At 36.3% G+C, this 27,734-nt stretch overlaps 1 protein-coding gene across 2 annotated transcripts in view; it reads right to left on the bottom strand.

Annotated features, from left to right (window-relative positions):
• The window catches only part of LOC137765744 (cell surface glycoprotein CD200 receptor 1-like), a 32,075-nt gene extending 16,087 nt beyond the window's left edge, over positions 1-15,988 (bottom strand). For both annotated transcript variants that reach the window (XM_068545531.1, XM_068545532.1), the window contains exon 1: positions 15,726-15,988. In XM_068545531.1, the coding sequence (XP_068401632.1) occupies positions 15,726-15,792 (67 nt within the window). In that variant the 5' untranslated portion in view covers positions 15,793-15,988. The remainder of the gene's footprint in view (positions 1-15,725) is intronic.
• Between the last annotated feature and the right edge of the window lie 11,746 nt (positions 15,989-27,734).

The raw sequence follows: 27,734 nt of genomic DNA, 5'->3' as shown, positions 1-27,734 counted from the left end.
ATAAATTTAACAAAAGATGCACAAGGCTTATACACTGAAAACTACAAAATATATTACTGAGATAAATTAAAGAATACCTATATAGATGGAGATAAATATTTGTTCTTGGATGGAAAGACTCAAGAGGTCAACTCTCCTCAAATTGGTCTACAGATTCAACACAGTCTTAATTAAAATCTAGTAGCCCCGGGCTTCCCTGGTGGCACAGTGGGTGAGAATCCACCTGCCAATGCAGGGGTCACAGGTTCGAGCCCTGGGCCGGGAAGATCCCACATGCCACGGAGCAAATAAGCCCGTGCACCGCAACTACTGAGCCTGCGCTCTAGAGCCTACGAGCCACAACGACTGAGCCCACATGCCACAACTACTGAAGCCCGCGTGCCTAGAGCCCATGCTCCGCAACAAGTGAAGCCACCGCAATGAAGCCCGCGCACCGCAACGAAGAGCAGCCCCCACTCGCCACAGCTAGAGAAAGCCTGCACGCAGCAACGAAGACCCAACACAGCCAAAAATAAATAAATAAATTTAAAAAAAAATCTAGTAGCCTTTTCTGTGAAAATTAAGAAGCTGAAATTTATATGGGAGTGCAAACCTACAATAGCCAAAGCAACAGTTAATAAATGAATAAGACTGGGAGACTCATATTACCTAAGTTCAAGCTTTACTCTGAAGCTGCACCGATCAAGGCAGTCTGGCATTGGCTAAAGGATAGGCACATACTTCAATAGAGCGGAATAGAGAGTCCGGAAATAGACTCACACATTTGTGGTCTATTGATTATCACCAAAAATGTTAAGGCAATTTAAAAGGAAAAGAAAAGTCTTTTTTACAACTGATGGTGGAACAACTAGATATCCGTATGTAAGACGAAAAAAAGAACTTTAACCACTACTTAATAGCATACCCAAAAAATTACCTTAAATTTGATTATTGACTTAAATGTACAAAGCTGAGACTGTAATACTTCTAGAAGAAAACATAGGAGATAATCTCTGTGACTTTGGCATATACAAAGATTTCTTATAATACAAAATAACAAACCATGAAATAAAATTTGATAAACTGGACATTATCAAAATTTAAAACTTTTGCTCTTTGAAAAAGAACATTCAGAAAATGAAAAGGGAAACCACAGATTAGGAGAAAGTATTTATAATACATGTATTTAACAAAAGACTGCTATGTAGAATATGTGAAGAACTTTTACAATTCAGTAATTTTAAAAATCAATATTAAAAAACAGGCAAATGACTTGAACAGACACTTCACCAATAAGATATTCAAATTGCCAATAAATACACAAAAAGATGTTCAACATTAGTAATCGTAGAGGAAATACAGATTTAAATCACAGTGAGATAATGATTACACACCTGTAAGTATGGCTAAAGTTAAAAAGACTGATAATATATATTGGCAAGAATGTGAAGCAATTGGAACTCTCGCACATTATAAATGGGAATGTAAAACAGTATAACTACACTAGAAAATTTCTGGCAGTTTTTCAAAAGTCAAACATATGCCCACATATAACCTCACCATTCCAATCCTAAGTATTTACCCAGGAGAAATAAAAACATATGTCCACACAAAGACTTGTGCATGAATGTTCATAGCAGCTTCATTCACAAATAACCAGAAGCTAGAAACAACCCAAATGCCAGTCAGCAAATAGATAGATTAGTTATCCATACAATGGGATACTATTCAGCAATGAAAAGGAATACACACAACATTGAATCTCAAAATCATTCCCTTGAGTGAAATAAGGCAGACACAAAAGAGTACACTACACACTACACAAAAGAGTACTACTAATGTAAAATGCTAACTAATTTATGGTGACAAACGGCAGATCAGTGGTTGCCTGAAGATATGGGAATGAAGACAAGGATGGACTACCAATATACATGGAGGAATATTTTGGGAATGATGGAAATGTTTTGTATCTTGTTTGTGATGATGATCACAGGTATATACAACTGTCAAACCTCATCAAAATGTACCTTTTAAATGGACGCAGTTAATTGTACATAAATTATCCCTAGATTTAGTTAAAAATAATATCAGAAACATCAGGTTGTAACACACATAATATTAGAACATGCATCTACACAAATAAACATAGAAGAAAATACAAATGAAAAACGCTTGGTGCTGAAAATAATGTCTAAAAAAACCCTTTTCCATCTAAGTCAAAATCATCAGTAGAAGTAAGATGTTTTGTGATTTGACTACTAATGAAACCTCTTAGTCACTTTGAGCACTCGCTTTGAGTTTTCTTTCCCAAATCGTCCTTGTCATATGCCTGAGCAAGCATATACCACCCACACAATAGACACTGTATAGGCATTGACTGTGCAAACCCATACTCCAAAGGCTTCCTCCAGTGAGTGAAAAAGGCTCTCAGAAACAGCGCATGGTTTTCTTGTGCTACTTAACAGTTTTTATCTATTGTAAAATCCTGTGCTCTGCTGGGCTCTACTGACTAAAAAAGTTAGAGATAGGCATTTCTGATAATTTCACCATTCTCAATAAAAACCTCTGATTCAGTAACTGTTATTAACCAAAATAGAACATGGATTATGCCATACTTAAATAGTCAGTATAGTGACTTAGATTATTATTTCTAATGTATGAAGATGGAAAACAAAAAATTAAAGATTTTTCTGCCCTTTCATTCATTGGCAAGGTTTTGGGAGAATACAAACAAGCAGTAAGGAGTCTGATCAAATGAATTTTAAGCTATAAGAATTCTAAAATTGAAGCAAAACTGTAGCTTAAAGTATCTGGCTATGCTCTAATAAAATGACCATATAGCTGTAAAAGAGAATAATGTAGAATAGCTTTATTTTTACATGTCTTCTGATATTTCTCTCCAAAACTTGAGGCTTCTATGCTAGTATTGAACTAATTAGAAGTCATTCTTATTGCTTATTATGGTCTTTGCATCTTGTCATCTTTATTGTTATTTAACATTTAATGAACTTACTATCAACTCTTTAAAAGAAGGAACATAGAATACATTGAAATATATTGGATATATTTCAATACACTGAAATCTGTGGGAATATTCTGATATTTTACACAAGGAAAATATTTGGTGTTTCAAGCTTTCAAACTTCAAAACTCTGCAAGTTATAATAAATACAGAACTGGATGATTTTGGATTAAGCAATGGCAGGAAAATATGAGAGATACGAGTTTTACTTCTTACTCTGCTTCTTCCCTGAATCATTATAAATAATTAAATGAATTTATTTACTCTAGTTCTCTCCTCTGCAAAACATAGACTGTCATCCTTACTTAATAAGTAAGGAATAACTAGTGAAAGGTATCCAACGAACATTACAAACTGAGGTTTTAAACCCAGTAAAAAGGAAACCGTACATCTCTCCTAAAGATTCAAGTTTCATTTAAAATAAGTGCAACTCTGAGACTGAGATCTTAATCACACAAAGAAAATTAAAATTACATTGCCAGAAGAACTTTATTTAGTTATACTGAGCACATAACTTTTTCTAATCACCAGTATGGTGAAGTAAATACAGTATAGAAAACTTTACTATAACTTTTTGGCTCCAGAAAGCTTAAAATATCAACCTTAACATTTTAGTTTGTATGTTTGTATTGTGTTTTATAAAACTGCATATTGTGGATATAGGTTAGACATAAAAGTATTATTTCCCAACAGTTTTTAGAGTTATGAATGGATTCAAGCAAGAAGAGACATTGAATTGTTTTCTTTAGAGGTCCTGAAAATAAGATGAATTGTCATCCAAATAGTCTAATTCTATTTCTGCCTCTAATGCAATGATTTTCATGTTGGGAACTAGTGGAAGTCCATGATAATTGGCCAGAAAATCCATAAACTTTGTAACTTTGGGGGAAGGGATCCTAATTTACAATTTTTTTTCTGATATATAATTTAAAAGTACTCCCACCCCTGTAAGAATAATTGAAAGCATAGCCAATTTTCCCCCCAATTTTATTTTCTAAATAGGAAACAGGAATAGTTGGAATAACAGACTCATGTGATATTTTTCTCTACTAAAGCTACCTGAAAAGTAATGCACTAATTTTACGAGAAATTTTGGAAGAAAAGAAATAGGTTTTTTTCTGCCTTCTTTCACTAGCTTTCATTGAGATGGTATCTTAGTGACCACCTATGACATATATAAGAGCTTTTGGACTGGTGGAGGGAAGCTGGAAGCTGCATTAATAATATTTATTTATTCAATTACAATAGCTAAGCACTCAATAAATGCCCATTTATCATGGAGCTTTCAATCTAATGGGGACAATACACATTAACCAAATAATCAAATAATTATGTGAAATTGCAATAGCAATAAATGAAAAGTACATAAAATGTACCTTGAGTAACTTATCCTAGTACTGAGGCATGGTAGGCAGCCTCTAAGATGGCTCCTACTGTTCCCCCTTCCTGGTATTCGTGTCTTTGTAAAATCCCCTTCTCTTGAGTGTGGGCTGGATTTACTAACTCACTGCTAACAAATAGAATACAGCAGAAGTGATAGAATGTCACTGCCAAGATTAAGTTATAAACAGACTGTGGCTTCTATCCTGGTGTTTTCTCTCTCCCTCACTCTTGGCTCACTGTGAGAGTATAAATATTTGTTAGGGGGTAATTTATTATGCAGTAATAGGTGATTAATACATGGCCCAATGAACAAGAAGCTGATAATAAGAAAGAGAATGAGAGGAGAACATTCCAAATAAAAGTACTTTTATGTGCAGAGAACATGTATCTGGAGGGAATATACTAGATCTGAAGAAAGACCAGGGCTAAAAAAAAGATAGTTTCAGCTTTTGCTATAAATCTAGTCTCCCATAATGATTTCAGGATTTTTTCCCTGAGACAAATGTATTTTCCTATGGAAAGAGAAGAGAAAAGCAAAATAAATGTTTGCCATTTTGGCAATATAAAATGAAACATGCCTTTTAAAATTAAAACTATCTCCTTCATCTGTCTCATAGCTTAATATTTCAATTAACATGATCCTTGCCTCCAAAAAAGGAAAGAAACTGAAATGCAAAGTAAGAAATTTTTTATTTTAAATCATATTTGTTATTTCTGCACCAGAATTTTTCCAGGGGAAAAAAACTATTTTGTAAACATCTGAAATTGTATGATAAAAATTATTTATATTAATGAACAGCAGCTACAAACTTAAATATAGCTAAATCTCAAACATAATACTGAGTAAATAAATGTAGTTATAAAATAATATACATAGTATGATTCCATTTATGCACAATACCAAAAAAAAAAGGCAAAATAAGTTTTATTGTTAGGGACTACATATGTACATGGTAAAATGTAAAAAAAAAACAGGGAATGATTGTACCCCAAAGAGAATGATTATCCCAAAAGATAATGGCTACCTTTAGAGCAAAGTTTGGGAGCTACAATTGAGGAAGGATTGGCAACAGTCTATGTCTTAATTTACATAGATATTCACTGTATAATTGTTCTTTAAAATGCACATATATCATACACTTTGCAATATATATTATATATGTCACTATACAAGAAAATTAAAGTAAGTACAAAGAAACACAAGAATACTTACTTTTTTTAACATAATAATGTCAACAATTGATCCTGGTATCACAACATATATTTCGTGTTCTTACACTTTATGAAAGTGATTTATGTTTTAAAATACATTAATTTAGTAGCAGGCAACACCTAATTAGGTGTTCAGTAAACAAAATATTGGGTAAAAACCCAAAGTTTTAGCAGAGACAAAATAGAAAAAAAACACCAAAATTAGAGTAAGAAAATCAACTAACATTTTGGCTCTTCCATTTATTACCTCTGTAATCTTGCACAGATTACTCTCTGAACCTCAGCTGCTTTATCTACACATATGGGAATTTAGTATCTGATGACAGTGGTCATTTAAATTCGTAAGGGGAAGGATGATTATTTATACCACTGATAAATGATACTAGGAGAACTAATTAGCTATTTGGAAAAGAAATATAGATAGGACACAATGCTAATAAAAACCATATTTCTGGGAATAATTTTTGTGTGTGTGACGATAGTCACAAAGTCTGCATCATTTTATTAGGACACAGTATTAATAAAAGCCATATTGTTGGGCTAATTTTTTTGAGGCAGTTACCATCACATAGTCCAAAACTAGTTAATGAAGACAGATTTGTTCCCTAACTCATGGAAGATGTTGTACAAATGTGTATCAGTGATCACAAGGGTCAGTGTGTTCAGTGGACAGATCATGAATATATATGCATATCAAATATACAAAGATACAGACATACCTCCTTTTACTGTGCTTCACTTTACTAAGTTTTTTACAAATTGAAGTTTTGTGGCAACCCTGTGTTGTCAGATGATGGTTAACATTTTTTAGTAATAGCGTTTTTAAATTAAGGTACGTACATTGTTTTTTAGACATAATGCTATTGCATACTTAATAGACTACAGTATAGTGTAGACATAACTTTTATATGCACTGGGAAACCAAAAAGTTTGTGTGACTCGCTTTATTGCAATATTCACTTTATTGTGGTGGTCTGGAACTGAACCCACAATATCTCCAAGGTATGCCTTATGTTCTAGGATATTAATTCCAGCATAGTTTTTAATTCCAAGAAAAAAAACTAGAAACAACCAAAAAGTCGATCTGTAGGGGCCAATTAAATAAGCTATAAAATAATATCTATGAAAGAGCTTTGGAAACTGCAAAATAATTATTGATACGGTTTTTTTTTAATGTTTGTAAAATTCAGACACAGTATTAAGTGCTTTATATACATCATTTAGCTTAATCCTCACAGCAACCCTAGACGCTATCTCAGGGTTTTTGGGTAAAATCTCCCAATTTAAAAATATTGGCAACAAATTCAAATTTTTAAAAATATTACATGAACCAGTCAAAAGTCTCTTCAAGCCAGATCCAGCCCATGGGCTGCCAAATTGCTGTCTCTGTGGAAATTAGAGAAGAGGCCACAACCAGAGTCTTGAAAACATTTAAAATTAGGGATCTGTTGGAGGAAGTGAAGTTAGCAGAAATGATGAGGAAAAGTAGAAAGTAAATGCAGTGTCTTGAAGCCAGGGAAAGAGATTTCAAGACAGAAATAATCAAGGTCAAATCATGTATGAAAAGTCTTAAAGTAAGGACTAAGAGGCTTTATGATTTGCTAACAAGGTCATCAGAGACATTTAGGAGCTGTAAGAAAGTAGTGTTATAGTACAGTGGGAGGGGCAGAACAGACTGCAAGGGGCCAAGCAGAAGCAATTGTCAACAAATGTAGACTTGCTCTTTCAAGAAGTTTGACCTTCAAGGTATGGGAGAATGGGACAGTGGCTTTATCCTTTCATGTCAAACCTGAAAGAGAGACATGGGGCAATATCTGGAACTATGAGGACTGAGAGGGTATTTAAGAAGAGAGGAGAACATAGCATATTTGTAGACAGAAAGAGGGAGCGCTAGAAGTTACAAGAATGAAGGAGGCTAACTGGTAAAGCAGGATCCTAGAGGTAGGGGGAGGAGATGAGACAAACACAAAGTGGAGGCTTGCTTTTGAAGACTGACACTTGGTTTCTGAGAGAGAAGCATAAAGGGCAAGAGTGGTTACAGATACAAGAGACATTTTGAGGAAGTTTAGGTTGACAGACGTTTTCTGAGTATACGTACTCAGCTTCAGGTAGCTGTGCAGAGCTCTGGGGATGGTAGAACGAATAAGGCAAGGCATTAGCCCTCAGAAACCTTATCATTTGGGGAAGTTAAAGTCCACATTGAATGATGGGTAAATCTGAAGGTGAGCAGAATCTGATCTATAGCAGCCTGTAGATCTGGGACAACAGAGATAGTTTGGGTAATGAAGAAAGACCTAAAACAGTGTTCTTAATCCTAGCTCCCATCAGAATAACCTGCAAAGATTTGTGAAAGTCCAGATGCCCTGAAAGGTCTGATTAAGTAGGCTTAAGATACCACCACTGTATCTTTAATATTTTAGGCCCTGCGGGTGACTCTGTCTGGCAACTAGCTTAAAATTACTGGCTTAGAACAACCTCTGGGTAACATGTAGGAGAGAGCCAAAAAAAGCAGAGAGAATGATATTTTGGAGAATAAAAACAACTAGATTTAATAATTTTGAATCTACCACTATTTACTACTTGAACCTGTTTTCAAAAATTGTCAATACCACAAAAATAAATCCTATAACCAGATACTCCCATATTACGTAATAGATAAATTGTAGGGAAAGATGGCATAGTATTTCATGGTAAAGTAACAAAATAGCAAAGACAAAGAAAAGAAATCACTAAACAATTTAAAACTGCATATGCGAACACCCTGTTTGGGAAAACATCTTTACCGAATCACTGACTGTTCTCCAATGACACAGTTTGAACATACTCAGGCTCCCCCTATGTTGATAGAAAATTAACATAGAATTAGTGGTCTAAGCCCACAGCCTCAGTTTGCCCCCCACCCACTCCATCCTCTATGTCAGCAATTTGTGGCTCTTATACCCTTCCATTCAAACCACAATTTTGAAGGTCACCAGGCCCTTTACAGTCAAACTTTAGACCTTTCTTCAATGCTTCTGTTCCTGAGTTGCTTGGCGTATTTTGATGCTATTATTTTCCTCTCCCTCTAAAACCCCTTCCTTCACCTCTACCACTACCCTGTGCTTCTCTCTATCTGTCTCCTCATTTGCAAGCCTGCCTGTCTCCTCAGGCACCTTAATAAAGGTATTGCCCCAAGTCTCGCCTGCCCCTCTTTCTCTTTATACCTTCTCTCACCATCCTTTCCCACCTCCAGAATTTGAATTGGACCTCGGCACAGTTGCTTTCTCCTTGTTTTACCACTTCAGTCACAGTGTAGCTCCCTCTGCCCTCATACAGGCTGTTTGACTCTCTGGAATGTTCATCCCCTCAACCCTCCTTGCCTAGCTATTTTCTGCTCATCTTCATCTTAAACCTCACTTCCACAGGGCAGTCTTCCCTGACCCTCAGACCAGATCAGACTTACCAATTACACATTTCCATGCCACCCTATACTTCTCTTTACACATTTTATATTGTTTAATTATTTGCAATGATTTAGTTAATATCTACCTTTCTTACCAGATTCTAAGGTCCATGAGAGCAGGATCAATGTCTGTCTTATTCAAGTATCTGCAGCATGAAGCATAGTGTCTGACACATGGCAGACACCCACTTACTTATTGACTGACAGAAAAACTAGCCCACATGCTAGCCTTGACTTATTTTTCCTAAACAAAAATCTCAACCCTTAAGCTGCTATTTCTCTTCACTTGAATGCTTGCTGTTACTTCAAGTACATCACATCTAAAAAACCATAGATTCTCCCACATATGCTTGCCACATCCATTTTCCCCTCTATTTTTGGTGCTATGGAGGATTTCCAAGCTCAGCTCATCCACTAAAAAGTTGGGTTATGTCTTTAGTAATTCCTTAAACATTTCTGGGCTTTATTTGCCCATGTATAAAATGAAAGAATTTAATTTGAAGGTTTCTAAAATCCTTCCTGTCTGAAAACTCAGTACTTCTCAATAGTGTCATGCATCTCCTTTATTTCACAAATGAGGAAATTACTGTTTAAAGGGGGGGCAAGTAATTTCTTAAAGATGACATAGCTAGCGGTTAGAATTATATCTCATGACGGATCTTTAAGTCCAATACAGAGATATATAAGAATCTAGAAAACAAGGGAAAGGGGAGTGAGATTTTCTTGAGAAAAATGAAAAGCACCAAAATAGTCAAGGCATGGATGAAATTTAGAAAACAAAAAGGCATTTAATAATATAATACATTTGATCTAAATGTCCAAGACAATACAACCAACCAAATCAATATCACTTGGTAAAAACACAATGATATTAAAAAGACATAGATTTGAAGAAAGTTCTACTTTGTTTATGGACAAGTAAGCTTCCACACATAACAACCACAAATTCTGGACAAAATAGAAAAACAACTATTTGAAGCCACTGGCAAGTAGAAAAAGCAAGAAGATTCTTGAGAGGTATCAATCCTTGAAAGAAAGAAAGTTTCCCATATTTACCACTTCTAGTCCCAGGAAAGGCTGCAGTTGGCATGACACTGGACAGCTAAAACTCTAATAGAAAACCCACAGTTCTCTGAAGAACAAGAAGATAAATTTCGGGGCAGCCTTGGTCTCTTGAAATTGAGAGAGACAGAGAGCTAGAGTTCTAAATTCTGTGTATAAACTGTACCCACCTCTCTGGCTGACCCCAAGCCCCACATGGCAGGGCACACTTGAAGCCAACTAGCTAAAAGTAAAAGCACCGAGATTTAAAATACTGTCCAAGAGATGGGACTTCCCTGGTGGCCCAGTGGGTAGGGCTCTATGCTCCCAATGCAGGGGACCCGGGTTCAATCCCTGTTCGGGGAACTAGATCCTGCATGCATGCTGCAACTAAGATTTCGCATGCCGCAGCTAAAAGTTCACATGCCACAACAAAGATCCCGCGTGCCACAACTAAGACCTGGTGCAGCCTAAATAAATAAATAAATAAATTTTTTTAAAAAAATAATGAAATAAAATACTGTCTGAGAGAGTTTTTAGTTTGAGTTCCACCAAGGTAAATGTTTTCTGGGGAAAAAAAATCAACAAAGTAATATAACAGAATATAGACTCTAAGATGTAATATTCACAATCTAAACAAAATTACTCACCCTACAGAGAACCAGGGAATTGTGGCCCATTCTTAGAAGAAAAAAAAAAACGTTAAAGGGAAATCAACCTCAAATTGACACAGATACTGCAATTATCAGAAAAGGACCATAAAGTAAATATTAAACTATGCTCAGTGATATAAAAGAAAATAGACTCACAATGAATGAAAAAACAAAAAATCTCAACAGAATGAAAAGAGACAAGTTACAAAATAAATGGAAACTCTAAAATTGAAAAATACAATATCTGAAATAAAATATTCAGTGGATGGCCTTAAGAGAAGTGAGAGAGGGAAATTGTTAGCAAACTTAAAAATATATCAATAGAAGTTATCCAATCTGAAGAGCAGAGAGAAAAAAAAATTGAAAAAAACAACCTATAATAGCTATAGGGACCTGCAATGAAGTAGCATAGAAAGTTGATAGATAAAATATTTGAAGAAAATAGTGATTAAAAATTTCCCTAAATTTGCTGTAAAGCATAAATTTACAGATTCAAGAATCTCAGTAGTCCTCAAGCAGGATAAATATGAAAATAACTATACATAGACACATTATGTGTGGTGAAACTGCCAATAAGGAGAAAATCTTTAAAGCGGCCAGAAAAAAAAAGACTCATTATAGTCAGAGGGGCAATGTTTTGAGTCTGCCAACTTCTCATCAGAACTGGTAAAACAACATTTTTAAAGTGCTGAAAGAAAAAAAAGTCAACCAGAATCTACATCCAGCAAAAATATGCAAGAATAAATATGCAAGAATGAAGCATATTCAGATAAAAGGAAACTAAGAGAACTCCTCACCAGCAGAACTACACTACTAGTGATGATAATAGAAATTATTTAGGTTGAAGGGAAATAACACCAGACAGAAACTCAGAAATTCAGGGAGGAATGAAGAGCCCTGGAAATGGCAGCTATGATGGAGATAGTATGTGTACCCAGAATCCTATTCGAGGAATGAGTTTCTGCTCCTGCTGCTAGGAGCACTGTCAGCAGACAGCCTTCAGTTCTCAGCATCTTCGGAGATCACCTCAGTTATCTCACGCACAGTCAGACTTTTCCCAGGGCAGCCGTTGACTAATTTGGAGGTATAAAGCCCCAGCCATTTTGATTCAATGCAGAGTCTCTCTGGAGCCACTTTAACTCTAGAGACCCCCATGAGGGGTCAGATGAGGGTCATGGTTAAGATTGCTGGTGGACTTCTCCCTCTGCTCCCTTGTCCTACTTTCCAGATGTTTCTTCCAAGGGCCCTCGCTAATAAACATTCTCTGCTCAAAACTCAACTTTTAAAGTTTATAACTATAAAAAAAAGTAATGGTTTGATTCTTAGGAGCAGTTAGCATCACACAGTCCAAAGTCATTTCATAACCACAGATCTGCTCCCTAATCCCATTTAGGAATTATCAAATGTGTGTTGATGACAACAAGGGGGAAGAGGCAAAAGTATATATTAAAAGTTACTACATTTTAATCACTGTACAGATTGATTTTTCAGATACAACATAAAACCAAATGAAAACTGAATTATCTTATTAACTAGCACCATTAACTGAAATACTCATGACTTTATTGGGAAGGAATTTATCTACTGTGGAACTCTCATTTGTTCCCATTTCCTTATTTCTATCCTCAACCTATTAGCATCCTTACATCCAACTTCTCATCTTACTCTGCAATTTCAGAAGAGTTTCTATCCTCTTATTAAAAGTGAAGCGTTCCATTTATACGGCAGATTGTCTCCCTTCCCATCTCTTCTCAGATCTTACTCTCTGTTATAGAGAGGAAGAAATAATTATCACTCCTAGGACCCAAATCCAAAAATCTCTAGAGTTTATTCTATTATTTTTATCTCTTCATGTGTACTCTCTTTGTGGGATCCTCCATCCACAAATTCTGGATGTGCTATACTTCCAAGTACTCTTAGGGATTTTCATCCTATGTGTTTGCCCTCTCTATACTGAATTTAACATCTTCCTCTGCAAAGAAACTTCCCTTCTCAGCTGCCAATGTCTCTCAGTAATATCATGGGCCTTCCTAAAATGTAAACTCAAGGGTAGGAGCTCTTGCCCCTGCTTCAGAACAAAGCTTTACCAAGTGCCACTCCCACTCAGTGAGATACCGATGCCACATTGTTCTCCAAAATATTGTTTTATTATATTATTTTCCTGACTAGTGTACAGTATCCAAGTTTCTTTGTTTAGAGATCAAGGACCCCTGAAATTCAGCCTTATTTCCCGCAGTCATATAACAACCAATCTCTGATCCATGAAGCTAAGAGTTCTTTTTCTCCCTGAACAACCTTGCCTTTGATCATGCTACACGTCTCCTCCTCCCACTTTCTATCTCTGCCTTTCCGCATCTATCCAAACCTTTCAAGACCCATCTCTTCCATAAAGGCTTCAATAAGTCCAACCCACCATAATTTCTCCTGTCTTTGGATTTTTACTAGGTTCATACACAATTTCAAGACTGACTGAAAATGTTCTCCGTTTGTTTCATCTTAGCTTGATCTCTCTAATTTAGATTGCTAACAATTTTTAGGCCCTATTCCCACACACACACACGCACACACACAGACACACACACACAGACACACACTCTATATACGAGACTATATAAAGACTTTTGGTTCATTTATTAATTGTTTAAGCTTGGATGTTTAGAGGAAACCACACCTAAAAATTACTATAATGTGTAAATTCACAGCTATCACAAATTAGAAAAGGAAGAGAAGACTGAAATTAATGAGGACAAACACCTTCTTTTTCTCAATTGCTTTTAATCTCTTTTTCGGTTTTTTGCAAACCGCTGAAGCTACCAAACAGCCCTGCCTTGATTTTTATCATCTCCTCTTCTTGTTACTGCCTGCCCCCTACTGGGAGATAATAACAAATGGTCAAAATTAGCCCAAGAAGAAAAAAGGTGGAGGATTCCTTTTCAGTAACTCATAATCTCAATATCTGTGACTTTTATAAATGATAGAATCTTTTATAAAAGATTTTAATGGGGACATCAAAATATAATTTGAACACAAGAAAAAATCTAGAAGACAATAGAATAAAATAAAAAAGAAGAAGTGGTGTGGGGTAAAGGGAGTTTGAGGGAAGGGGACCAGACACAGGGTTGGAGAGCTTTACTCTGCAGTGGATGATTAGCATTGTTTTTATTTTTCCCTCTCAGGTATTTTCTTAATAAATCTTGTCTATCAACTACCACACTGCTTGAATTTATAAACAAATAAGTAAAACAAAAAAGTAAGTGGATTTTTAAAAATAGTATGCTGTTTACAGTGAAGTCATTAGCTCTCTTTCTCCTTTGTGAGTTTGTCTTGTATAATAAAGTGAGTTATTTCTGTTTGGCAGCATTAATAACAAAGAAGTGTTAGTGATAAAGATATAAACTCATGCCCCAAGTGCTTTGCATATCATTATTCTGAATTATTTCATGGTCAATTTATCATGCCAAATCACTGCATATAAAGTAATTTGCTTTTCCATATCTTTATCCTAAACGTTCTGATAACATTATAATTATAGAAGCACAGACTTCAGAGACTTGATATTTGTTAGTATCGCCTAGTTGTGGTTAGAAACAGTTTTAAAATCCAAACCTTTAAAGCATTAAATTCAAAATTATTGATTATGTTTTACTCCTGATCTGTTTTCTTTTACCCAAAAGTCATAGTGCAACTTGACATAAATAGCTCATTGCCTAGCTGACGTTCCCTGCCAAGTTGGGTCCTGCGCAGGTTTCTTTAAAAACTTTCTACAACAAGACCTCGACTATTGAAAGATTCAGATCACTTGATTTTTTTTTTTTTTAAGTGAGTAAATACTCCATTCAGTTTATAACTAAGTATTGGCTTAGTGGCACTTGTTAGTGAAAAGCATAATGGCTAAGTATTGAGGAAAACTGCCCATTCAAATGTTTAGTGATACTTAACAGATGTATATTATTACTGGGTATGACTGTCATATACTAGTAACGTAACCTTGGACAAATCATTTCACCTCTCTATGCCCCAGTTTCTACCTTTGTAAGATGGAGAAATGTCTTCTATGCCTGCTTCACTGGGTTGCTGCGCAGATCAGAGGAGAAAAAGTCTGGGAAAACGCTCCATAGAAAAGTACAGTACTACAGTATAGTTACTTTACGTGTGCTCACCAGTAAGATTAACATGCAGAAAAACAGATGTTTTGCTGGAAGATAGACAGTATTTTAAAGTCATTTATATGAGAAAATATACTTTTCTTCCTTCCATTACCAAACTATAAAATTTAAAACCAAATGTTTCCTTGCAGCTGCTTCCATCTACTAAAAGTGAAACCTGAAAACTCCCTCCCACTCCTACCAACCCTCTATCGTGAAACCAGGACAGCCCCGCAATAGCCCCAAGTTCCCCACAACTCCTGCAGGAACCTAGATGTTGAAGAACGTGTCTTCTAACCCAGAAACTGTCTCTGACAGCCCACACATGTTAAAGATAAATACAGACCTACATCACAGATGCACCACCAAACTCCTGAACGTATTATATTTTTAAAAGTGCCTGGTCATCGAAAGTGACAAGAAAGCAATAAACTTTCCTAATTTACACTGTTAACAATATGGACATAAATAGGTTGGGATTATTATTTAAGTTTTTTAAGAGGGGGAGACGAAAATAGCTCCACTTTTTTCAGGTGACTTGAATTGCTACTAGAAATTAATTCTGTCTCGTTCAAAAAAGGGGGAGGGGGAATAAGGAAATGGGCAGTGGGGCAAATTATAGAGATATGTATAGTGTAGTAGGACACAAAATAAAATAAGTAAGGCAAAGTGGAAAATAAGAATAATAAAGTGAAGTAAATATAGAAGGAAACCCCGTCCCCCATATCTCAGATTGCATTTATCGTGCTCTGCTCCATGAGAAAGGCAAAGAAAGCTCAGGAAAAGCTTAGACCAGGTTTCTCACCAGTCATTCTCCTGTCACCCTCCCAAAGTGAATTCAAACCCACCTGCAACTAAGAAGAGAGTCAAAATCAGTAGTAGCTGAAGATCTGAAGTTATCCAAGTGCAGAGCATTTCTGTTTTCTTATTTTCTGCCCTTCACTCAGCACTGTTCCTCCACACAGGTGTAAAAGGAGCTATGGACATGGTGAGGCTCTCTTTGGTCCACTTCTCCGTGCTGGATCCTCTTAGCCCGTTAGCAGCACGACACTTCTTTCCTCCTAGCCCCTTCCTTCAACTCTATGTGTTTCAGCCTGATTAGTAACTTGGAACAGAAGAAACTTCTCTGGAACTTGACACAGCAATAGATTTCCTGTATGAAGCACTGAAGCAAAGACGGAGGAAGTGGATTGATTGAGTTATCTTTCAGCTCATTGGTCCTCTTCTCACTTCTGCTGTACACAGATAAACTTTACAGTAAGGCATTGAACGTGCCCAAGATAAACTGATTTGTCTAAATTTGGTTTAAAAAGCAAAATAGGATATTTCTCTATATTTGACCCATCCTGTAAATTTCCCAGTCATCATAACTTTTAGCAGTTATCTCCAGTTTGAAGAGGTGTATAGCCTCAGTAATCAAGTTTAGAGTAAAAGATTTTCCCTTGAAAATTCTTATGTGATTACTGTCTATAATGGGAGTCACATACAACTCTAGAAGCATCATAAGTGTATTACTTTCCTATTACTACTGTAATAAATTACCACAAACTGAGTGGCTTAAAACAGCACAAATTAATTATCTTACCATTCTAGAGGTCTGAAGTCCAAAATAGATCTTATAGAGCTAATATAAAGGTGTTGGCAGGGCTGTGTTCTTTCTGGACACATGGAGAGAATCTATTTTTTGCCTTTTCCAGCTTCTAGGGGTCACTTGAATTCTGTGTCTCATTCCCACCCCTGTTCCTTTGTTATATCTTCTCTGGTGGTAACTCTCCTGCCTCCCTCTTATAGAGACCTTTGTGATTACATTGGACCACCCAGGTAATCCAGGATCATATCCGCATTTCAAAATCCTTAACTTAATCACATCTGCAAAGTCTCTTTTCCTGTGTAAGGCTACACATTTACAAGGGGTTAGGACACGGACATCTTTGGGGGGAGCATAATACTGTCTATCACAATTCAGTACTTATTCCCATTCACTTTCATGTTGGAAGAGCTAGAATGATCATTTGAACCAAATTACAAATAAATACTCATCTTTAGTTGCCACACGTCTGGAATTTAGAGTTACAAAAAAAAAAAAAAAAAAAAACACCTGCCTTAATGTGACTATTCATAGGTATTTAGATTATGTTTGGGAGGAAAAAACTCCTCTATGTGCTAAGAGTTTCCTACCCCAAGGCAAAACTCCCCAGGAAGGGGAAGAAAACATTGCAAACAGGAAAAAAATTAAATAACATGCATTTTTTTTCTTTAAGCTAGCAGTTCCATCTTGCCTCTTGCCAAAGAGTAAACTATATATATTTCCCCTCTTCCCCTTCTCAAGCTTTCCTTCCAGTGAGTCAATTTAAGACAGTGAAATCAGGTGCTTGAGGGCATGGAATACTTAAAAAGACCATGGGTTGAGTCTCTGCTGGATGATTACTAATCTGATGATACTAGGCAAGTTTCTTAATTGAGTCTATGACCTAATTTTTCCACTTAATATTATATTGATATGAGCATTTTCTCATGTCATCAAAAATTCTTGATGATCATTTATGTTAATGCCTGTTCAATGACACAGCCAAAACTAAAGCACAGAAGGGTTACATGATCTGCCTGAGGTCCCAAAGTGACTTGGTGACAAAGCTGGGAGTAAAACTCACATTTCAAGTTCACTAGCCCTCTGTTCTTTCCAGTTAACTCCTCTGGTTTGAAATTTCAGGCAACAACTTTAAATAGACACACTCCTATGCCCTCATCTCAGGTCCAACCACAATGTACAATCAGCATTTTAAGAGTCAAGTGCGCGGTGTGAAAAACCATAGAATTCTCAAAGTAGATTTGGTGGGATGAGACCTTCTCTTCACACTCTTACATCCCCTCCATCCCAAAACCCCATCCCCCCAACCTCCCAACTCCCACCTTGACCTATTATGCAGAGCAAGTATTTAGAAAAACAGTAAAGAGACCAAGAGTTTGTCATCATAACCATCCACCAAACATAAGCCGTGAAAGTCAACAGAATGAGAGAAAAATGTGCTTGTCTTGTATATGCAGGTCTCTGAAAAATCTCAAGGATTCTCCTTAGGTGTGCTCCTTGGGTCCCAAAAAGCAGAGCAAAAGATGGAAACAAGATCAAGAGAAAGGTACCCCTCAAACCAGAAACTCAAAACCTTTTACTCCACCAGTCTTCCAACTCCTCTTCAGTACTGCCAATTACGAATCAGTGCCCACAGAGACAAACAGAACAATGTTATGCAGGTTAATGTTGTAGTAGCCAAGACAAAAAGGCCTAGTAAGCTTTAATAAGTTAGAGCTGCTTTAAGACATAATGCCCCCAAATTTGCACTGTTGATTTACTAAAAAAAAAAAAAAAAAAAAAAAAAAAAAGATTCATCTGCCTATAAATGCTTTTGAAGTAAACTTCTTCCAGTCAGGTGTATCTCTTTGTCTCATGTCACAGTCATGCTTAGCCACAACTGAAACCAGTCAAGAAGATGTTGTCATCTTGCCCTTGGGACCCCTCCCCATTATATAAAGGCTTTGCATGGACCTTGAATATTTACTGCACAGACTCTAATGGCCTTTTATTTCTGACCCCTTGTTCTCCATTGCCTGCTCTTTCACCTCTTGGATTTGAGTCTTGACTGCCTATAACTGAAGTACCTGCCTGCTCCTCCTTCCTTAGCTGAATTTTCTGGATGTGTATCCTTGTGGTAATGGGCCAATGCCTACTTGCCTTGTCATTTTTGCTCTCTGTGAACATTCTGGCTTAGATATGTGGCCTGACTTACCCTTCCATTTGCATATGCATACACACGCGCACACACAAACTCACATGCACACTACTAAACACTTAATCCCAAGTCCCTCAGTTTACCCTGTCCTACTGCCACCCAGTTGCTAATGTAACTATTTCATGGAGGTGAAAGAACAATGCCCAACAATGTGAAGAATTTCAAAGAATTCGAACTCTACAATGCGCCACTCTTTATTTTATTTCCTCCCTGCCCTCATGGTACAATGGTTAGAGATCTAAGGCTAATGAATTACCACAGAGCCACTATAATTCAATCTCTGATTGCATAAAATGACCGGTCTCCTAGCCATTTCCTATTTCCCTATTCTCTAATTCACTTTTCTGCAATCTTCCCTGACCCAAGCTCTGAAGACCCATCTGAAGTCCTGGATCTTCTGCCATGCACAATCATTAAATGTACTGATGAGTAACTTTAAAAAGCTTCACAGGGCTTCCCTGGTGGCGCAGTGGTTGAGAATCTGCCTGCTAATGCAGGGGACACGGGTTCGAGCCCTGGTCTGGGAAGATCCCACACGCCGCGGAGCAACTAGTCCCGTGAGCCACAACTACTGAGCCTGCGCGTCTGGAGCCTGTGCTCCGCAACAAGAGAGGCCGCGATAGTGAGAGGCCCGCTCACCGCGATGAAGAGTGGCCCCCGCTTGCCACAACTAGAGAAAGCCCTCGCACAGAAACGAAGACCCAACGCAGCCAAAAATAAATAAATTAAAAATTTTTTAAAAGCCTCACAAAATGTATATTTCTATTTTTTACATTCTACTATGTCATTGATATTTACCTTGAAAATTTTCACTTTGAATATAAGCTATACCTCCATAATTCTCCTTTAAAAGTTAGAAGATAGATAAGAGCTAATCATTATTTTTCAATATAAGTTCATAAATTGTACAAAAAGAAAATTTAGAAATAAATATTGGAAAATAAAATGTATGCAATATCAAATAAACAAGTAAAACCAGAACAGAGAAATTAGTAACCACATTTTATATATTTATATTTTGTTAAAATATCAATCCTAGACCTCACTGGTTGTGTCCATAGTAAATAGTTAAGATCCTGTTCTACGCATTTTATAAATATGGCCTCATTTAACCCTCTCAACCCTATGAAGTAAAAACATTATTATCCCCATTTTACAGTTTACTAAAATCAGAGATGTTAAGTAAATTGTCCAGTCATACAGCTAATAAGTGATGGAGATAGGATTCAAGCCCAAGAAATCTCACTCCAAATCTGTCTATTAATTATGTGGCAAATTACTTTACTACCTATTTTTTAACTCTGTCTTGACTCTAATACATCTCCCACACTTATCACCCTTCCTAAATCTATTCATCTATTCTCTCATTCTTTCTTCCATTTGGGCACTCTTACAACTTAATAGTTTGTTTTGAAGAGAGAGAGAGAGAGATACATGGACGTATGGATGGAGGGAGAGAGGGAGAGACAGAGACGGAGAGACAGAGAGACAGAGACAGAGAGAGAGGGAGAAACTCTGTGCTCTGCCTCTAATCACTATTTGCAGTAAGATCACTCTCTGCTGCCCCCTGGGGATAATTTGGTAAAACCAAAGCTAATGTTTTTACAAACAAATTTGTTAGCAAATTCAGTAACAGCTACACTTTGAGATTTTGATTACAAAGTATGTTAACATTCTAAAATGTTACTCCACTTCCCAAAGAGAACTTGGATATGGGGGAGTGGCAGGAGTGCTGGCCAGAGAAACATCCCTTTTCTGTGGCATTAGAAAGGGGAGGGACAGCTGGGGACCTACCCAACTCATTTCCCCCTCCTTCCAAACTCCTGACCAGCCCCTCAATCAGTGTTTGAGCCTCCTAATTCTCCTTACGCACCCCTTGGTGAATCTTGGTGACGATTTTGGCAACTTCGGGTAAAACTGGCAATTCTCAGAGAAGAAAAAAAAAAAACGCTTCAGAGGAAGTTATGTTATTTTCATCTATGCGTGACAACTGGGAAGGGGAAGTCCAGAAGAATACAGAAATGAATTGAAAAGAATGAAAAGCCAAGTCATACACCTTGGTTAAAACCAATATCCAGGCAAAGTATTCTGAAAAGAGACACATAGTATCTAATTTCCAAAACGCCCTAATTACTAGAGTCAAGAAGGAGCAGGAACTTTTAAAAATAAATTTTCCAGACTGAGCTAAATGGGATCACCTTAAAAGTTTTAGACAGTATTAAATTAATAAATTATTTCTGTGCAACTTTCTGGTAAAAGAATATGAAACATGAAAATTATATCATTCATAGAAGCTGGTATCTCTACAATTTCATTCAATTTTCAATGGAACTTTTTCAGGGAAATGACAAATGTTCTGTTGACCATGGTTTTATTATATCAGTGTCTTAAAATTTGTATTCCCAAACTACATATTTGACCATACTGTCTATCTTTTATGACATCATATAATGTTTTCAATGATTAACCAGAATGTAGTTTAAGTTGGTTAAACTCTCATTAAATTTGGAAGTTTAAGAATGTTAACAATTTTTTTCCTAGTTTTCAGAGTAGCTGTTAAGACCATGGTCCCTAAAGTTGAACTTCCTGGGTTCAAACTTCAGTTTTGCTGCTTAGTTTTTGATTACTGCATTTTTTTTTCTGTTCTGGAATGTCTATTTGATTCTTTTTTTCAAATCTGCTGTCATTTTTTAATTTCTCATTTTCTGCCCAAATTTTTGATTTTGTCTTTTGTCTCCTTGAACATAAAAAGAATGTTTTAAAGTATCTGAGCATTCCAATGTTAGAGTGGCTGTGAATAAATCTCTATTACCTATTTTTTCTATTGTTTTCTTTCTGTGATGTCGGGTTTCCTCATGTGCCAGGCATTGTGTGTTGTTTTCCAAAGTGTAGAAATAATTTGAGGCCCTGTATGATTGTATCTTTCTCCAGAGAAGATTTTCATTTACTTCTGCCAGGAATCTGAACATTAGCAATCTGGCATCATCTTAATCCAATGTTAAGGACAGATTCTCTAGGCCACCAGGGGCCTGAAAGCTGGGTTGCAGTCTACGTGAGGAATGGTTTTACTTTCTCCTTGCCTCCCTACCTCTCCTGCCCCAAGAAACTGTAAAGCACTACTTAACTTTTCAGCCAGCTCATCTAGATCAACAAATATCCCCAAGGTAAAAGTAGTTACAAGTGCTAGCCTCACCAATCTGTATTTCTTTCTTTTTCTGGATCTTGACCAGGTAATTCTGCATCACCTTGTGAGTTCTCTGATACCTTCCAACAGATTTATTATTATTATTATTATTACTATTTCTAGCTTTTCTCCTTGTCTTCAGTGAGAAGGTTGGTCTAAATTTCTATCTGCCATTACCGGATATAGAAGTCCCATCCTTTGATTCTTTACTTTTCCTTATCTCTCACAATCCATCAGCAAGTCTTTTTGTTTCCTCCTTTAAAGTATTTCCAAGTGGCCGGGGGCGGGGGTGGGGGTTGGGGTGGTGGTGTGATGAATTGGGAGATTGGGATTGACATATATACACTAATATGTATAAAATAGATAACTAATAAGAACCTGCTGTATAAAAAAATTAATTAAATTAACTTTAAAAAAAAAATTTCCTAACTTGGCCATTCTACCAATCTCCACTGTACTGGATCAGAAAAAAAAAAAAGAGAGAGACTAAAGTTCTTAATTCAAAAGCGCTTTTTTAAAAATTTAACTTGTGGGCAGTAGCAAAAAGATAAACAGATACCAGAAGCTGAAGAACCCTTGCATTTGGTAGCTGCTCCATTTTATCACAACTTTCCACAGTCTGCTCTATTAAAATCTTTGTTTATTTTGGTCACTTGTAGACTTGACTATCTTAATGAAACATAAAAGCTCAGATATTCCATACATCAAATTTAAGAATTTTAAAAGTCATAAGTCCTACATTATTTTTCCTTGAAATCATTTATGCTGTATTAATATCTGTCTAAATTATGTTTCTGTGACTATTTTCCTACTAGTGACGTTTCTTTCTTGTATGCTTTAATTCATCTTATTTAATATACTGCCAATAATTTTGGAGTGGTTTAGTATGACTTGAAAGTATGTCTAGGGGAATTTTCTAAGGAATATTTTTATGATCATCTCACATCTGTCGGTGGGGGAGAAGGTTATGAGACTGTTTGGATGTTGAATGCTCTGTATCAAAAAAAGGAAGTAGATAAGATCTATCTGGTTTAGTGTTTCTATATTTTACTTAGGTGAACATGATAAAGCAATCATACCTATAAGAAGTGGTGCCCTGGTTCTAACAAGTTTGTCCTAAGCCAATTATGACTGAGCTCCTGCTGGAGATGCACCAACCTTGGGGAGAATGAATCAGAGATGAGCTTCACCACCTGTTGATATATAAACCCTAATTTTTCAAAATGAAAACCCAGAACCAACAGCAGTGGGAACACAGCAGCCACGCTTCCATCTTCCAAAGCAAATCATCACCACAGTATCTATCGTGAGGCACCTCCATCCAGAGGGAGGAAACCCGGACCATTAGAATGTCTTGGGAGATACATTTGGGAGAAGGGATGTGGGCAGTGATGTGAAGGGTAGGCTGCTTTTATCTTTGTCCATTGTGCATGTATTAAATAATCTCTCTTCTAAGATAATGCATTTTATGACTGCTTAAATTTGGTTTGCTGACATGAGAGGATCAAGAAAAAAGAGAAATAAACTATTACTACCGCTAAAAGAGTTAAGCTTTCCCAGGAATATGTCATCAGGTATTTAACTTAAATTTTAACTTGGGCCCATTTGGAAGCAAATAACAACTCCTTGAGCCCTGGGGTATCAGTATTATTGAGAATCAGACTCAATACACAGACTGGAACTAGTTTTGGGGAAGTGACATGCTGAAAGGAATCTTTTTAAAAATCTTATTTATAGTCTCTTATTCCACTGTTATTCTTCTTCCAAAAGATTGTCCCTTTATTCAAGTATAAATTTAGGTAACTCAGTTATGCTCTATATACACCAATTTGTATCTCTATTAAATGGGATTAAACACAATGACTTTAAGAGGCCATTTGAAATAATTCTCCTAAAAGGCAAAGAGATGCATGATATAAAATATACTTTCTATAAAAAGAAACAAAAAATGGAGAGGGATCAAAATATACTTTTAATGGTTATTATTATAAAAGTAGTAGCTTCTTTGCGAAAGCAATTTAAACAGTAGCACAAAGTTATATAAAGTAAAAAATGAAACTATTCCTCCAAATGCTCCAATTTCTACCTGCCTTCCCATTCCCACTCTCCATTTGTGGTAGGCAGAACAATGTTTCCCCCAAACATGTCCATCCTAATCCTTAGAACCTGTGAATAGGTTTCTTATGGCAAAAAGGACATTGCTAATGTGATTAAGTTAAGGAGTTTAAAATGGGGAAATTATTTTGGATTATCTAGTTGCATCCAATATAATCACAAGGACCCTTATAGGGGAAGGAGGGAAGGAAGCAACTCAGAGTCAGAGGGATGAAAGATGCTACATTGCTGGCTTTGAAGATGGAGAAAGGAGACAAGAGCCAAGGAAGGCAGGCTGCCTGTAGAACCTGGAAAAGGCAAAGAGGCAGATTCTCCTCTAGAGCATCTAGAAGGAACACAGCCTTGCTGACACCTTGATTTTAGCCCAGTTAAAGGCATTTCAGATTTCTGACCTCCAGAACTGTAAGATAATAAATTTGTAAGACAAAAGTTGTTTTAAGCCATTAAACTGCTGTATTTTGTTACAGCAGCAACAGAAAATTAATACACTGTTTAACCAGTGTTATGCTTGTATAGTCTTCCACAACAGGTACAAAGGCCTGCTATGATTTTCTTTTATTATTCTTTCTCCTTTATCAGTCCACTCCTAATATTTGTTGGGCCCACATGAGAGTACAGATGGGGGCCCACATAGCACATGTCTAAATATTTTAAAGTTATAAGTCAAGCTAACAAATTGTTAAATAAAGTGTGTTTTATCCTCCTACCTTAACAAATAGAACTTCCAAGCAAAAAAGTTTTAAAATATAAACCTATGATTTGTATAAGGCCAAATGTTGGCAAAATATCAGAGATGGTCAAATTCAATTACTATTATGTAAGTCTGAGTCTTCTCTTGATGGTCTATCTATGTTTGAAAGAGTCATAAAACATATATAATTCATAAGCCATTGTGTAATTATGTCATAAATCCTTTTCTTGTTTCTATACAATTCAGTTTTCCTCCTCAGTAAACTGACCATTCATGTGCTTTGCCTAGCCTTTTCTCTTTCTACTTGAGTTAACTATAATTTTTGTTGATATATTGAAGTTCCTTATATTCAAGATGTTAATCACCTCAGCTACCTCCTGGCTCGGGCCCACCCCATCTGTCTGCTTCCAGTAGTTTAAAAGAGGTTAAAAGGCTACATATTTTATTTTAAACTTTGTCTCAAAGACAGCATATAGAATTACCTAATGAATTTGAACGTTGCATTTTCATTGTGTTTGTTTTTGTTGTTTACCAATGTGAGAATCGTATCATTTTATGGGTTAAACTATTTATATTTATTATATTGCTGTGATATTAGATCATATTTCAGCCATCTTATTTCCAGTTATCTATTTACCATACTTTTAAAATTTACGCATCTTTTTCTAATACTCCTGTTAGAAGAATTCCATTTTCTTATTCTATTTTAAAAGATCTACATCCTGTTTTTATTCTTACAGTGGATAGCCCAACCTAATAAGATTCGGATTTATGCTTATTTTTTCTATAAAGTTTTAAAGTTTATCAATATCTAAAACTTCTTTCCACTACGAAGCCAAGACAAATACCCAAGCTCATGTTCATTTTCCTATGGTCTTGTGCACCTCCAGTACACACACACCTCATAATGATATCCTCTGTAAATAGGCTACTCAAAATATGGTCCCTGAACCAGCACTAGTCTACAAACTGTTTGATATCAGTTTTGATATTTTTAGAAAAAAGAACTTTGTGCCAGAGTCTAAATCATCTGTATTTCTAAGCACACAGTTTAGTCCAGCTTACTTTTTTTTTTTCCCTAACAAGATATTATCAAAAAAAAAAAGGAAGCGGTGTATTCATTTATATTCCTGCATATGCTTCTTGTCTCATCCAGATGGATAACAAACACTTCTTGGACTTGCACTTAGAGTAGCAGTGGTTTAGACTAGAGTTTTAGTTCTGGGTTGTTAGAATATGCTTTTGTGTGTCATTGCTTATTTAGTCAACAATAAAATATACTGAGCTTGATGTTCATTTTCTCCAGTACTTTAGTAATGCTACTTTATTATTTTCTCGCATTCAGTGCTGCTACCCAGAAGATTTAATCTGACTCCTATTGCTTGGTAGTTGACCTGCATTTATCCTCTGGAAATTTTTAACATTTGCTTTTCGTACTTGGTGCTCTAAAATGTTAATTTAATATGACTAGGCATAAAGTTTCTTTCATCTATTCTGTTGTATGAGCCCTTTCAAACTGAGGTTTCACATCTCCCATTCTGGAAATTTTTTCAATAATTATTTTTTAAAATACTAACTTTTCTCCATTTATTTTACAGTGACTCCAATAATACTGATACTAACATTTCTTCTTCTACTCCCCACAGCTCTTAATTTTTTTATGTTTCATTTTATTACCTGTCCCCAGCACTTTCCTAGACTGTTCTTTAACTTGATCATCCAGCTCACCATTTGTTTTGGCTGTATTCATTCTGCTATTCAATTATCAAGCCCATCCATTGAGATGTTTACTTCAACAATAATACATTCATATCCAGTATCTCCAATTGGTTCTTCTTTGAAGCTTCCTGTTTCATGTTTTTCATGTTCCCCCTTATCTCTCTGTGAATATTTACTGGTTTTATTTTAAATTCTTTGTCTACCAGATCTGTTCATTCTGATTACCTCTAGAATGATTTTTTTTTTACTTTTATCTTTTTTTTTTTTTGGCTTGTGGGTTTGTAATGTAAGTTTGTGAGCTCATATTATCATGGTAAAATCAGTTAGCTACATTGGCAAATAACAGATACAGATACAGGGTGAGAAGTGTGAATTAAGCCCTAGCTTGTAGTAGTTGGGCAGTAGAGGGGTACCCCACAGCATGAAGACCATCTTGCATTACATTCTGGGCTCAGCCACTCCTTCTATGCCCTCCACCCATGAGATCTGCCTATCAGGTAACTAACTGCCTTGTACTTCTATCCAAGCATCCTTTCTAAAAGTAATCACAAAACATTCTTTGAAATGTATTGTCCAGCTCATGAAGGAGGGTGAGTAAGGAGGTTGGAGGGAATATTCCAGAACCTAACTGCACTCAACTGCAGCTAAATACCCCAGGATTCACTTAGTTACCCTAGGCTCTGCTGTTCATACCAATTCAACCATTAATGTTAACTGCACTGCTCTTAGGGTCTCCATACTTCATGACAGGTAGATGGCACAGCAATGTTGATTATAACCTCCTTCAGCATAAAGAGTTCTAGTTTTGCCATGTTTCACTCAAATGACTAGAGCAGGTTTGTCCCACCTTTCTCAAAAATCTCTAGAAAAGTCATTTGTATTTAGAGCAAAACCTGAAATATAGCTTTTCTACAAGCATATGATCTCACAACAAGTGCAGATAAGAAACTCCTCATTAAGAAAATTTTTTTTAACCTTTTAATCTATGTGCAGAAAAGAGTTAACATAGCAGGCCTGTGACTGCTATCCTTAAAAAGGCTTGCTTGCAAGATTGGCATCTGAGAACTTGATTAGGAAACGTCCCCTAAATGATAACAGTGGCTCAGTGGACCTAAACTGTTTGTACAAACAATGTGGTTTAGGCTGAACATCTGCTTTCCTTCTGTGAGTCTGGAATTTCAGTGACCACAGTCAACCACACAAGCACTATGTGCTATATATGACCAGCCCATGATAAAGCACTGGAGTCCTAGGCTCAGGTGAATGTTCCCAGTGGACATTTCACATGTGTAGTTATAGTTCACTGCTGGCAGAATTAAGTGTATCCCGTGCAACTCCCCTGGGAGAGGACTCGTAGAAGCTT

The sequence above is a fragment of the Eschrichtius robustus genome, chromosome 6 (assembly GCF_028021215.1).
Source record: "Eschrichtius robustus isolate mEscRob2 chromosome 6, mEscRob2.pri, whole genome shotgun sequence".
Classification (NCBI taxonomy): Eukaryota; Metazoa; Chordata; class Mammalia; order Artiodactyla; family Eschrichtiidae; genus Eschrichtius; species Eschrichtius robustus.
The sequence above is the reverse complement of the archived record's forward strand: the minus strand, read 5'-3'. Positions and strand labels throughout refer to the sequence as shown.